A 13407-nucleotide genomic window follows, 5' to 3' on the forward strand; every position below is an offset into this window, starting at 1 on the left:
TCACCAGCTCCAGTAATACCAGCCTCTGTTTCCTTTCTGCAATGCTGAGACCGCAGGATGAACCCAAGCTCACAGAGCACAGGTGCTTATAAGGTCTGAAATACCAAGATCTATGCACAGCTCTGTTTGTATGTTTTATTTTTTTTTAAAGATTTTATTTATTTATTTGATAGAGATCACAAGTAGGCAGAGAGGCAGGCAGAGAGAGAGAGAGAGAGGAGGAAGCAGACTCTCACCGAGCAGAGAGCCCGATGCGGCGCTCGATACCAGGACCCTGAGATCACGACCTGCGCTGAAAGCAGAGGCTTAACCCTCTGAGCCACCCAAGCACCCCCCACAACTAAGTTTTAAAAATAAAAAATAACAAGTGAAGTGTGTGGTTCTGAAATGGATACCAGACCAGAGTTTTGCAGCAACTGGCAAAATCTAAATAAGGCCTATAGATTAGGTAAGGAAGTGACTGTTCATTTCCAGATACTGAAAAAATGCACTGTGATTATGTAAGAAAATGTTCTGTTTTTTTAGGAAATACACACTGAAGGATTTAAGGGTAAAGAGAGATCATCTCTGCAACTTACTCTTGAATGATTCAGACAAAAACAATGTAGAGAGGATGACAAAACACACGTGGCAAAACAGCACTTGAGGAATCTGGGTGATAGGTATTTAGGAATTCTTTGTACTTTTCTTGCAACTTTTCTGTATATCTGAAATTTTACACAAAATTTAAAGGAATCAGTACAGTTAAACAGAAAGAAGGAAGAGAGGAGCAAAAGCAGATAGGAGGGAAGAAAGAGTTAGAGGAGGTAGGCTGGAAGAAGGTAATCAGAGAAAGCAGCAAGGAAGGTGGGCAAATTGTACTCCGGGCTGCCAAGCATAGCAGGTGATTTCGAACTCCAGCAAAACAAACAAAACACACACACCAAAAATAAACAGGTGCCGGTGGGACCAAGAAGAAATAGCAGGCCACTGTGGCTTCACAGAACAGACTCCAACTCCTTCACCTCTGGCTGTGTGGCCTTGGGTCAGTTATGGGACCTCTCTGAGTCTTAGTTCCCTTCCGGGTCATCAGAGCAATCAAGGCCTCACTTTGGGGTTGCTAGGAAGCTTCTCCAACCGTAACAAAGCAGCTGCCCTTTACCCAATGCTTCCTACCCACAAGCACTCTCCCACATGCCTCACATGCCTTGATCATTCGATCCACAATCAACCCTGCAAGGTTATCATCACCCGTTTCACACTTTGTCAAACTAAGGCACTCGGGAGTACAGGGAGCAACCCCAAGGTCACAAGTTAGGAGTGCGCGAAGACAGGGTAGACACCTGGTCACACTGCAGTCATCAAGGACCATGTGCAGGGATTGAACAGTTCTCATTCAAGCAGCAGTTGGCTGGAAAACCCAAGGGACTGAGGTCAGGTAAGGGACCGTGTCTAGTGGGCACTTACCCCGCCACCAAACAGCTGTGAACCAGTCCCTGCAAGATCCCTTTCAGCAGGTCTTTGGGGTGGCAGATGCCAAAACCACCCCCATCTTCTCTCCCTAACAAGGACCAGGGGACCACAAGATGATATTGTGGGCAGGCAGTGAGGAACACATCAAATACTATGGTCACTACAGTTGGCGTCATCAGCCCAGCTTCTGGGAAACACCTGGGAGGTTACTGCCCTGCCCTTCCTTTTTAAGGTTTTATTAAATATAAATAATTATTGGAGGTCACCACCACTACCAATACCCAGGCATTAACACTGTATTGACTAATAATGGCTTTTGTTATCACCATGCCATCCAGGTCCTGTAAGGGCTTACTGCATGCACATATCATGCCCTTGAACCTTCACAGCAGCCCTAGGGGTAAGGTAAGATTTATGGTCCTTACCTGTTAGAGATGCAATCTTCCTGGCTAGAGCCCCAGGCAACTGAAGACTGCTTCAAAAAGGGCCAACACATGACCAACACAAGGTCTAACTCCAAACCCAAAATCAGAATGTTCTTCACGTCCTCCCCTTGCCATTGTGCCTGGGATCATGCAGATGCAAACAGAACCCCCATCTTGCACAAAGAGCTGCCCCTCCAAAGCCCGCCCCCACCCTGCCACAGGCAAGCTGTCTTGACAGACTGGGCCAACCCAAGAGCCCCTCACCTGCAGGGGCAGTCCACCTGCGCCCTTGGGGTTTCGAGGTCGGGGCTGTTTATTTTGTCTCATCCTGTGCTGGTATTCTGTGCAGCACTGTATACAAGGTGGCTTAATAGGGCAGCAGAGGCCCCTGGGGCCCCAACACCTCAGAGAAGTGCCAGGCCACTTGATAATTGCTGAAGGTCTCACCATGGTGACTCACACACAACACTTCTCATCCACCTCTCCAACATTTACCTTGGTAAGCCACATAACTAGTGCCGTGGCAGTGGCCAGAATGAGAGCCTTTCTTCCATTTGAAGGGACTGAGAGGCTCCAGGTGACCAAAATGAGTGGAGACGCATGGGGGATCGTCACTGGGTCCTGGTCCCTGACCCAAAGCTAGATCTAGTGATGGGACTATGGCAGGATGGGCTGGGGGGATTGGGACACAAGGCTAAATGGACCAGGTAAACTGTAGAGCAATAGGTACACACTCCAAAGAGCTGTGGCCACAAGCAGCTAGGCTGGAATCATGGGGCCCACCCCAGCCAGTCCAGTTACTGGACAGAGACAGGACAACTTGGGAGCAAGGCAACCAGATGCAAAGGGCATCCACAGGCATTAAGAACTGGGGAAAACAGCCCTGGGATTCTTGAGTCATCAACAATCTGGATCAGCTCAAGAGCATTGTCAGGTGGCTGTCCCAAACCTTAAGCCTTTACATGAACTGAAAAGCTCCAGTCCCTTGTTTTGAGAACCAAGGTTTAGAAACTGACTCACTAGCCCAGCAGCACAGAATTCTTGGGTTTTACACAAGTTTCAATGAGAAACTCAAGTTGGGGCCCAGAAACCTCCACTTTAATGAGCCTCACAGAGGAAGCTGGTACACTGGAGTTTGGGGACCAGTGTTCTAGATCACTTCACAGGATCACACCAGTATTTCCTGCACTGTGTGCTTGCTGCATGAACCAATGACCAACTTGAACTCCCACCTTTCCACTTCACCAGGCCCTCTCCAACATCCCCAACCATCTGACCTGGAAAGAAGGGACACCAGACTGTTAGAGAAATACTGATTTTAATTCAACATAAGGTAAACTCTAGGCATCTGTCATCTTTCAGCCTAAAAATTAGCAAAACTGTTGAAACAAGGCACAATTTTCCCCCATACTTGTTATGTGGCTCCAGTTACAAAAAAAAATTTATGAAAATGTTAAAAACATAAAAATATAAGTCTGTGATTTAAAAAAAAAAAGTGTATAAAAAATTCCCACCAAAACCTGTCAATGTTGTTCCTGATTCTACAAAATAGCACCAGTAAGAAGAGTAAAAGTTGTTAAAAACCATTACGACAGCATTTCTGAAATGCAGCTTGCCCGACCTCCCGTCCCCCACTAAAAACTTCTCATGGGATACAAAAGGACTTTAAAATCTCTGGAGGGAAGATTGAGCTTTTTTATTGCAGTTTTCCCCCTGCAATTTCTGAGATGAGGGGAAAGGGCGGGGAATGTGCTTCTGCCCCAGCTGTCACCGCTGCTCAGTTTAGGAAAAGGCTGAGGTGAGGTTTCGGGGCATTCTACTTCTCATTTGGGGACCTGTGCCTGCAGAGTAGTCCGGAGGGTGCATTCCGGGGGGTAGGGGATGCCTTCCCTAAACCTCCTCCTTTGCTCCCTTCACACGGGGCAGACAAAGGGAGAGGAACAAAGCCATACCTGTCTGCATGGTACACAGCAGCAGATAACCCAGCCCACCCCTTCCTGAGCAACCTGGAGGGTTCTATTGCAGTCACCTGGAGGGGATTTAGTGAAGGGTGGCTGTCCCCTTGGGTTTGTTGTTGGGGGAGGGGGGCGGGGAATAGCCCTGAATGTGATGATGAGGTCATCCCTGCTGACATCATCATCATTGTAGAAAATACTCTACATGGACCCTGACAGCAGGTCCCAGCCCTTTACACTGAGGCCAAGGGAATGTGCTGGGTAAAATTCAAGACAGAGAGGCATCCTTTCCTCTTCTGCTAGCCCTAGAGAAAAAACACACCCAGGGCCCTTAAAATGTCCCTCAGCTACATGTCTACCACTGCGTGCTCCTGGAAATAAGGAGCTACATATGATTTAAAATATATATATATATCAAAGCCTTACCAGTAACTGTCTCGGGTGATTTTTCAGCATTAACCTGAGTATTGGAGAGCTGTCGGCACTGTGGTTTTGGTACTTTAGCCATTGTTTCTCTGAGCAGTAAACCAGGAGGGAAAAAAAAGCCATCTTACTACCTACACTTCAAGTTTTAAAAAAGTTTTCAGAGAAGACAAAATGAGCACCGTGTTTGGCCGCTCCTAGCGGCTGGATCTGAATTGTGCAGAAGGAGGTGGCAGCACCTCAGACTCCCCTTGCCAGGAGGGGGTCACGTGGCTCTGCTCCTGCCAAGGTTGTGTGGCGTGACCCCACAATGCTGAGCAGGGGAAGGGTAGAGCGTGGGCTGTACCTACTGGGTGCTGGCTCTACCCAACAAGCCCCAGTGCTCCTGGGCTCAGGGTGCCTGGGAGGGCTATTCACAGGCAAAGTAGTCCTTCAGGGGGGCGAAGAGGTGTCGGATGACAGGCACACTCCAGGACCTCCCAAGCAGCTTCTGGCGGGCACCACGGCCCATGTTGGACACATCCGTGTAGTGTACAGGAAAGCCGAAGATCCTGGTGGGTGGGTGGGGGGTGGGCACAATAAAAAGAAGGAAGTCAGAAGCGCCCCTTCCAGCATGCTTACTGCCTCAGAGTCAGTCTCACATGAACAGCATGGCACTGCTCTTTCTGCCCTGTGTCCCATACTTTCCATCAGGCCAACCAGGCCTTCCCATGAGTCCTCGTTCACCCTCAAGGTCAGATCAACCGGTTCTTCAGAACACGAATAATGGTGCCCTCACAGAGGGCACGGTTCCTCTAGGAGGAGGTCTGCTGCGTGCATCCCCAAGCACTAGCACTGCGCTCCTGACACATAGCTGTTGCTCAGTGGACCTTGCCCATGTGACTAAGTGAGTGAATGAATGAATGCCAAGGAAGCCAGACAGCAAGCAGACAGACATGTACCTGCCTTCAAACCGCAAGAGGAGGAAAGGGAATTTCCTTGAGAAATAAGGACACTGGCAGAAATGGATCATCAGATGCTCAGATAATTAACCTAAGAACACCAAAATGTTTTGCATTTTCTTTCCCTCTTAAAAGCCAGTTGTTAGATCAAGGGCCAAGCTGGACTTAATGGCAGATGGCAACTAAATATACCAAGAGCTTCCTCTATGGGATTCTACCGGGCCTGTTAAGAGGCTTAAGATATACCAGTCTGAGGGAAAACCTCAGTCTTTCCTGGGGTTACAATCTAATACTAAAAAGTACACCAATGGGCCAATGGCTGAATGGGTGTTAAGAAACATGCCAAAGATGGAACAACTTGGGCCTATACAGTGTCTGTAAGTGGGCACCCACTCCACTAGGCACTCACCTAGTATCACAGGGCCAGCCCAGCATGTAAGGCTTAGGTCTCAATATACAGAATAACCCATAAGATGAATGTGCAAGGTTATCCAACAGCTTCTTTCAATGGGTCAGAAGTTAATTTTCAGACTAAGATAACTATTGTTAAAGATATAAAACCAGTTGCAGGACTGAAGTATCTGGAATGAAAGTACTCTATCAAATCCTTTGAGACGCAGCCAAAAATGTAAAGCGGAATATTCATAGCCCTCTCTTCATTTCTAACAATAAGAAAACAGGAAGGAAAAAAGAACTGAAATCCAACAGCTGGTTCTGAGGCAAAACAATTAAACTACCAACTTAGCCAAATAAATGGAAGACGACTACAGGCTTTTTGGCTAAGTAGGAACCAGCTTTAGACCAGCAACCTGGTAGAGGGAATCTCCTGAGAAAAGGCCAATGGGAAGTCAGTGGGGTTTTCTTTACCTGGTTCCTCATATGCCCTGGAGGCCTAGCAGGCTAGGGCACGTAAAATGCCAGGGCAGCACAGCAGAAACAGAGATGGTGTGGTCTAATGACATCATGTTTCAGACAGCTCACCACCACCACCCTTCTGCCATTTCTATAAGGAAACTCAGCACTAAGTCTGAAAAAGTATTACTCCCAGCCCCACTAACATAAGTCAGTGAGACCATGCAGAATTAAGGCTAACACCTGCCCATTTATGCTGTGTGCCTTCACCACAAGTTCTTCCCCTTTCTCTCTGCCTGTGAGATTTCCCTCTTCACGTGCAGCCCTGCTCACCTTTCTAGCTCAGTGCACCACAAAACATCTTCTTTGCCATTCATGACAACAGGGAAAAGTTGATTTTTCCCCTGTCTGATCGAGTTCGACTTGGTGGTTATTGTCTGTACTTTCTTTAACTGGAGAACAAAACGACATCATGGAGTGAGCACGGGTTGGAGGGTCTAGGTCAAGTCAAAGCTCTTAAGCACCTAGGGAAGATGGAGGGAGGGCAGGCGGGGGAAGAAAGGGAGGCAGGCTCACAGAGGGAATGAGAAAAGGAGAGCTGGAAGTGAGAACATTTTGTGCTTCCCACGAACACCAAGAAGTTAATGAAGAGGAAGGACCAGCCTCACAGAGAACAACAGATAAAAAAGGGACCATAAATGAATCACATGGGGCCAAGAAAACACAAGTTATTCATCGGGCAGGATTAAGCAAAAGTTAAAAATCCACCCAGATTGTGAGGATGGCCCCTGGATTTTGAATGAATGGAACCTAGCCTGATATAAACGTAAGTTTATAGACGTCTTCATATAATTTTAATAGTACATAACTTTTGTGGCAAAAGTAAAATTACTCATTTGTTACTGGGAAGAGGAGTTGCAGTTATCTGTGTCTCTATGAAGTTCTGCATCTGCAACTGGAAAGTCTAGTCAGCTTTTCTCATAGTGCTTATTTGTGTAACAAGAACCTCTCCTACTCTGTGCCTTTGCTGTAAGATGGGACAGAACAATTAAGTGGGGAAAGAGGCCCAACACCAGGGAATTGTGGGGAGGAGGGGTAGGAACAAACTGAACACCAAGGTCAAGTCCTTGCTTGGAGGTCACCAAGTGCATATCCAGAGACCATTTGTTAGCACATCTTACCTTTGCTGTCCTATTGAACTCCAAGCAGTCCTGTAGCTCGAGTTTATCATTCTTTGATGCTATCACGGGCCTGGGGACATCCAAAACCCGTTACTTTCTTCTACCAACTATAAAGAGGCCTCGGCTAAGCACTTCCCAAGGTGGGAACGAGTGAGGGACAAAGACTGCAAAATGTCTTCTGGCAGTGACCTTGTTAGAATTACCTGGTAAGAAATGAGCCTGGCAAGAACACAAAACTATACCAAAGCCAGGGACAGACTAGCCCCTTGAGGGGGCAGCCCAATGTCCAGGAGGAAAAGCTCCCCCTTCTCAAATTTTACTATTACTCGGAACTTTCTTGCAAAGAGAATAGGGTGAAGGAAAGCACACTCCTAGTCCGGAGTCCCTACCAGTCGGGCCCCACTGCTCACTGGCCGAGTGACCCAAGCAAGCCAGGCTGCCTCTCTGGGCCTCAGGAGCTTGGATTAGGTCTTTGCAATCTACCTGCTGCTACCAGCACATGAAATCCATGATCTGGTGGCATATGGCTGGTGAGGCAGCCTCTGGGCAGTTTAAGGGCTGACCAGAGGTACAGGTTAAGGACAGGAGATGGTTGATGATAACAATAATCCTTATCACTTTCACTATTGAAACCTGCAAATGCAGAGAGGCAGACAGATGCCTGAGAAGGCAAAGGGCTAGAACTTGAGTGGTTAAGCGTTCCAGAGGAGAAAAGTCAGCAAAAAGTCTGAATGTATTGAGATGATGACCACCACAGAAACCCCTGTGTAAGGAAATTCAAGACCAAAGGGAAATCAGATTAAGAACTAATGATGCCCAAAAGAGAGGCCACTGAATCACCCAAACCATTTCCCTAGATTCTATGAGATTTTCCTGACCTTACCTTCCAGACTAAATGCCTGCCAAACCCCAATCTTGACTCTTCCATGAACCCAAAGGAGTTGGGGGACAGAGCACAGCCCTAAGTGTGCTGACTGTAGGAATGAGATATACACAACCTAGGCACTGGGTCAGACAGCCGTATTTAGGTCTGTGATCCCGTGATGGTTGGGTCACCCATCCTTGAGCCTGCAGCGCCCAGCTATAGCCCCTAATAACTCAGGCAAAATGCTCTGGAGGCGATGCTGACGACTTTCATCATAGTCTACATTCAAGACCTCAGCAAATCCTGTTACTCCTACCCTGACATTACCTACAATCTGATCCCTCCTGCTAAGTTCCATAGAATTCATGAGCTGCCAAGCCCCCAGGGACCCACGCTTGCATTGTGCTGAGTATGAATGTTATGTATGGTGCCTTCTGGGGTCCTCCTCTGAAAACCCACCCTCACTGGTCTCCCCACTGCTGCCCTCATCCTGCTATTGTCTATCCTCCTATGAACAATGAACACGAACCTGAGATGTATCTCATGCATTCCCATGCAAGGACTCTCAAGTGCCACACAATTTGGCCCATACTCAAGGCCTCTGCCTTATTGTCCCTGCCACTCTGGGCCACTCTGCAACACCATTCTCTGAGCTGCTCTTCCAATTCACTGTTCGCCATAGACCCTTTCCCTATTCCTTCTGCTGGAATGTTCATTCTTCCCTCAGTCAACTGCATGGCTCCATTCCTTCCCTTAAAGGCCCTGCCAGAATAAGCAGCTTCCCCATCAATTCCTCCAATGCCCCCACCTCCAGCCAGGACCATGAAGTGTACCGTCTTTGCTACCCATCCCCCATTAGCACATCAACTCCAGAGCCAAGACTGACATCTAATGTGTTCAGCACTATACTGGCAGCACATACAGCAATGCCTGGCACAGTGGGAGAGCTCGACTGCAGAGCGAAGAGCCCCCTTCATCCTGACATGAACATTTTCCATTTCACTGGCTAATTAGCCAAATAAAAATGCAACATACCCAACATAAATCCTACTATCTATTCTAGCAACTTCTCCCCTCTGTTCACACTTTGCTAAATGCCTGAAAAGTTATTATGCTTCCAGCACTTTCTTCTAAAGGAAAAAAATTTTTTTAAGCTTAACTCGCAATTTGCAAGTCTTGGATGTCATATTACCATCATATTTTCTATCTTAATTAGCAGGTTGTTCCCCTGGAAACCACATGGAGGAGATAATGAATCTTCAGCAAAGCCACTTACTCTGTGGCTTTCAACATGAAAAGACTAATAAAGTTGGGAAAAGCTCCTGGTTAAGGAAATCCAAGGGGACAGGTTATCTCAGCTCTGCCATTGGTTTGGTCGCCATGGGGCTCGTCACCAGGGCTCACATGGTCTAACCACACGGACTTGCATCTCCCAACACGATAGTAACTGAAGAGGTAGGATACGGAAGCATCAGCACTCTGTCCGGACTGTTTCAGCACCAGGCCCTTTTTAAGAACCTGTCCCACGGGCAGAGTGGGAATAAGTCAGGAGACTAATCCCAGCCTCAGATTTCTAGGTCGGTGCCATGCTTCCCAAAAAAGCTTCAAACATGGCACAAGGGATTGGTCTGAATCCCAGGTGGGGGCACTTCTCAGCAGAGCCAGTGCTTTCTAGAAGGTCTGAATGGGTCTCTGAATCACAAGAGTTCACAGTTCGGTCTCACATCATTAGTTATACTTAACTTGGCTGTTAACTGTCCCACCTTGAGCCCCTTGTTACCTGTTCATTCCAGGCAGGTTGCCCCAAAAGTAGCGGGCCCTGTGAGCAGCAGACACTTTGATGGCATCAATCATCACTGGGTTACACTGCAGAGAGAGGGGGGACAGCCGCTGGGAGCCCACATCACAACTCAAGTGGAAGCCAGCTGGAGTGGGATCTGACCTGGGTAGGGGACAGGCCCCTCACCACCACCACCCCAGCTGGTTCCTGCCAGCCAGCAGACAGACCAATTCCCCATCAAGAACTCTGGCAGGAAAGGCAGCTCAAAATTGGCATCTGCCAAGCTGGGGGTTCCTGGCTGCAGGAATGCAGAGCTAACAAAACGCAACTTTTGTCACCATTCTGCCAGATTCACAAAGAATGAGGAAACTGGCCAGTTCTATAACCTCTCCTACAGAATGTAGGAGGCAGAGTTTTGAATAAAATGAAGTGTATAAAAAGCATTTACTAGAATGCTTGATGATAATGTTTCATAATGAAGCAACTGTAGCCCTAAAGTAGCAGTTCCCAGAACAGGGATGAAAAAAAACTCCCTGGAGTAAACAGTTTAGTCAAATCTCCTGAGACCCCAAAGTAGATGATGTCATCATCTGACTTCAGGGGTCTAGGTGAGGTTAGAGATCAAATATTTTCCATGCACTAAAAAAGAATCACCCACATGACTCCATTAGTTTTGGATTTCGCCGTGTCCTCTACTAGGAACCCAGGCTTGCTCCCAAGAGCAGAAACACCCAACCAATCCCCAATGCCAACAGGGTGTTCCCTCCATGTTGTCTCAACAATCCGGACCCAAGATGCCCTCACCTCCAGGAAACGAGAGATGTCCCTCTTGTCGCCAACCTTCATGGCTACCACGTTCTCAAACATCCAGAAGAAGGGCCGGTCGTCCCCCTCTTTGGGACGTGTGTAGTTCAGCAGGTGGTAGAACTCAAAGAAGAGGCGGCCTGTGCCCTCTAAGCCACAAAAGAAGATGGCAGAGGCAGGTTCAAATTCCTCAGCCCACCCGTCCATATGGACACCACTGGGCTCCCAGTGATTGCCTGACTATAGCCGACACCATACAGCCCCCTTCGACCTGCACTCCTCTGGAAGGACTAAGGACACAGGCATCAGCAGGGCAGTAATTCATTACTATACTATCTCTGAGGAGAGGACATACAACGTACATAAGGTTGGCCAGACAATAGTTCCTCCTGAGACCAGTCCTTCTCAGCATTGAGGTGACAGAGGGATGTCTCTTAGGGATGCTCACCATACAGGCCTTTCCTGGCAGGGTTCACATTGGAGAGATCATTGCATGGGCTTCCACCAATCACCAAGTCAAAGGGGCCCCATTCTTCAATCTGTGAGAGAAAAATAGTCACTCTCAGTGGGAGTTGGGGATGAGAAAACCCTAGGGTTTTCTAGGTTGCGTGGCTGGTTCAGTTGGTCGAGCACACAACTTTAAATCTCAGGGTTATGGGTTCAATATCCATGTCTGGTGTGAACCCTACTGCGAAGAAAAAAAGAAAACACTCCTAGAATCTCACTTCATCAGTTAAGTCTCCCAAATTCACTTCTCACCCAAGACAACCCAATGCCCCAGATTTCCAAAGACCTAAATCATTTTGAATGATTTGCCAACTTGTGGGTCTTGGCACCACAGCTCAATGCAATCCCTGGTTCGCTCTTCTACCAGGACCCTGGGCCCTGGGCCCTGGGCCCTGTGAAGGGGGCTACGTGGGCATGAGGATGTGTGAGGCTGATGGCATGGAGGAAGAAGGGGTGGTGAGTAGGGCAGAGCCCAACAGGGGTGCAGGCTGCCCTCACATTTCTCTTCGTGATGTTCCTGACGTCATTCACATATTTGATGTTCCCCTCATGCTTCACAGTTCCAACAGCAATGGATTCTTCGCACACCTCAGACGCGACGTACTTCTCCACTTTGATGCCCAGTTCTTTGAGGACCAAGTACCCTATAGGGTGTCAGGGGACAGGAAGTGCATCAGAGTTGTCCTCCCCGGGCACCCTCCTTCCAGTGATTCTAAACCATCTCCAGCAAGGACACGATGGTCCTCGAGGGAACCCACGCGGATGCCACAGAGACCACACGCTGGCTACACCAATCTCCCTGGATGTTGACTTTCATGAATATGAAATACATAGTAAGTGGCACAGCCCACCATAGGACCTACTGAAATGGACAGGCACATAACTGGGGCCCCAGAACCTACCACCTAGTACAGTCAAACACAGACACACAGACAGGAATCTGCACCAAAACCATGTTTAGAAAACACCTCAAGGCCTGGTGGCAGAGGCCAGGCCCAGTTCCACTAGGCATGATCTGCACCAATACAGATAGTCTTGAAGACCCAAGAAGAGTTGGGGACCACAAAGTAATGACCTAGGGGAGTCATTAAAAGCTGTCAATGATTTCAGATTCTGGACACCAAAGTACACACATTTAAGTACAAATGATGCAAACAGCTCATTTCTACCGCTCCCTGCTATGGGCATAGAGATGTTACTGACAATACATCATAGGGCAGCTTTTTGGATTCATGGAGTTTGATCAGACACGTCCCCCAGAGGCAGCGTACGCGCTGGCCTGCCATGCTTTCTTGGGCACTGGGCAAGCTGAGAGAAATAGGAGAGAACCAAGAGAGGAGGTATGAGGACCTGCCCAATTCAGCTCCAACAGATGCAACTTTATGGAACAGAAAAATCATTTTCTAAGATACCTGCACATAATAAATAATGCCAACCCGGCTAAGATATACCTGCCCTTAAAAAGGCCCAAAGGAGGCCCAGTAGGTGAAATGGTAGAGAGGTTTGGGGAGAGAAACAAGGAGCCCGTGGTGTTCTCGAAGTGACCAACAGGTCATCCCAGGGATCTTTCTTGGCACTGATGACAGGACACCTAGAGCAGGTGAGCGTCCCTAGATAAACTCCAAACTCACCTGTTGCAATTCCATCAAACAGGGACAAGACTCGAATGGGCCGCCTTCGGGCTGCGGGAATCGCAGGGTATAACTTGGGGGCTTCCTGCCAGGTTAAAGAAGGAGGTCATGGAAGTCACGGTAGAGGGGGTGAGACTCAGCCTCTGGGAGGGCAGGGCTGACCTTCCTCTGAGTCACAAACCCTGTGGCTCTGCAAATTCCTAGCTGGGATCCCCTAGAGAACTCTGGGCCTGAACAGCCATCCTTCCCTCAGACATGGACATAGACTGCGACTTTGATACAGATGCACACACACAAAAACACGATGCCCTACACAGAAATGACCTGGAGCCTCCCTCTGAGAACTGCAGGCAGGAGCCCAGGAAAATCCATTCCCACCATGATTTCAGTGTTATGTCTCAGGCTCCCCTTCCCTCTTCAGCTCCGCTAAGACTAAGGCTTGGTTAGTTCTGTAATCACTTCTTCAGCAGGCCTGGGAACATCCACAGTGAGAGGGCGTGAAGGAAGAGAGGAGAACACTGCAGAAGTCTGACAGCTAGACAGGGGACCAGGTCTGCGGCTCTCGGATGCTCGTCTGTACAAGGGATCTTT

At 48.3% G+C, this 13407-nt stretch overlaps 1 protein-coding gene across 5 annotated transcripts in view; it reads right to left on the reverse strand.

Moving 5' to 3' along the window:
• Window positions 1–3176: 3176 nt before the first annotated feature.
• DNMT3B (DNA methyltransferase 3 beta) overlaps window positions 3177–13407 on the reverse strand; it is a 41871-nt gene continuing 31640 nt past the window's right edge. For 3 of the 5 annotated variants that reach the window (XM_059133552.1, XM_059133553.1, XM_059133550.1), the window contains 8 exons: window positions 12817–12901; window positions 11684–11829; window positions 11127–11217; window positions 10679–10827; window positions 9875–9960; window positions 7230–7299; window positions 6382–6500; window positions 3177–4806 (listed from right to left, as the gene is read on the reverse strand). In XM_059133552.1, the coding sequence (XP_058989535.1) occupies window positions 4665–4806; window positions 6382–6500; window positions 7230–7299; window positions 9875–9960; window positions 10679–10827; window positions 11127–11217; window positions 11684–11829; window positions 12817–12901 (888 nt within the window). In that variant the 3' untranslated portion in view covers window positions 3177–4664. The remainder of the gene's footprint in view (window positions 4807–6381; window positions 6501–7229; window positions 7300–9874; window positions 9961–10678; window positions 10828–11126; window positions 11218–11683; window positions 11830–12816; window positions 12902–13407) is intronic. The other 2 variants (XM_059133554.1, XM_059133551.1) reach the window with 1 other exon arrangement.

Source organism: Mustela lutreola, chromosome 9, assembly GCF_030435805.1.
Source record: "Mustela lutreola isolate mMusLut2 chromosome 9, mMusLut2.pri, whole genome shotgun sequence".
Lineage (NCBI taxonomy): Eukaryota > Metazoa > Chordata > Mammalia > Carnivora > Mustelidae > Mustela > Mustela lutreola.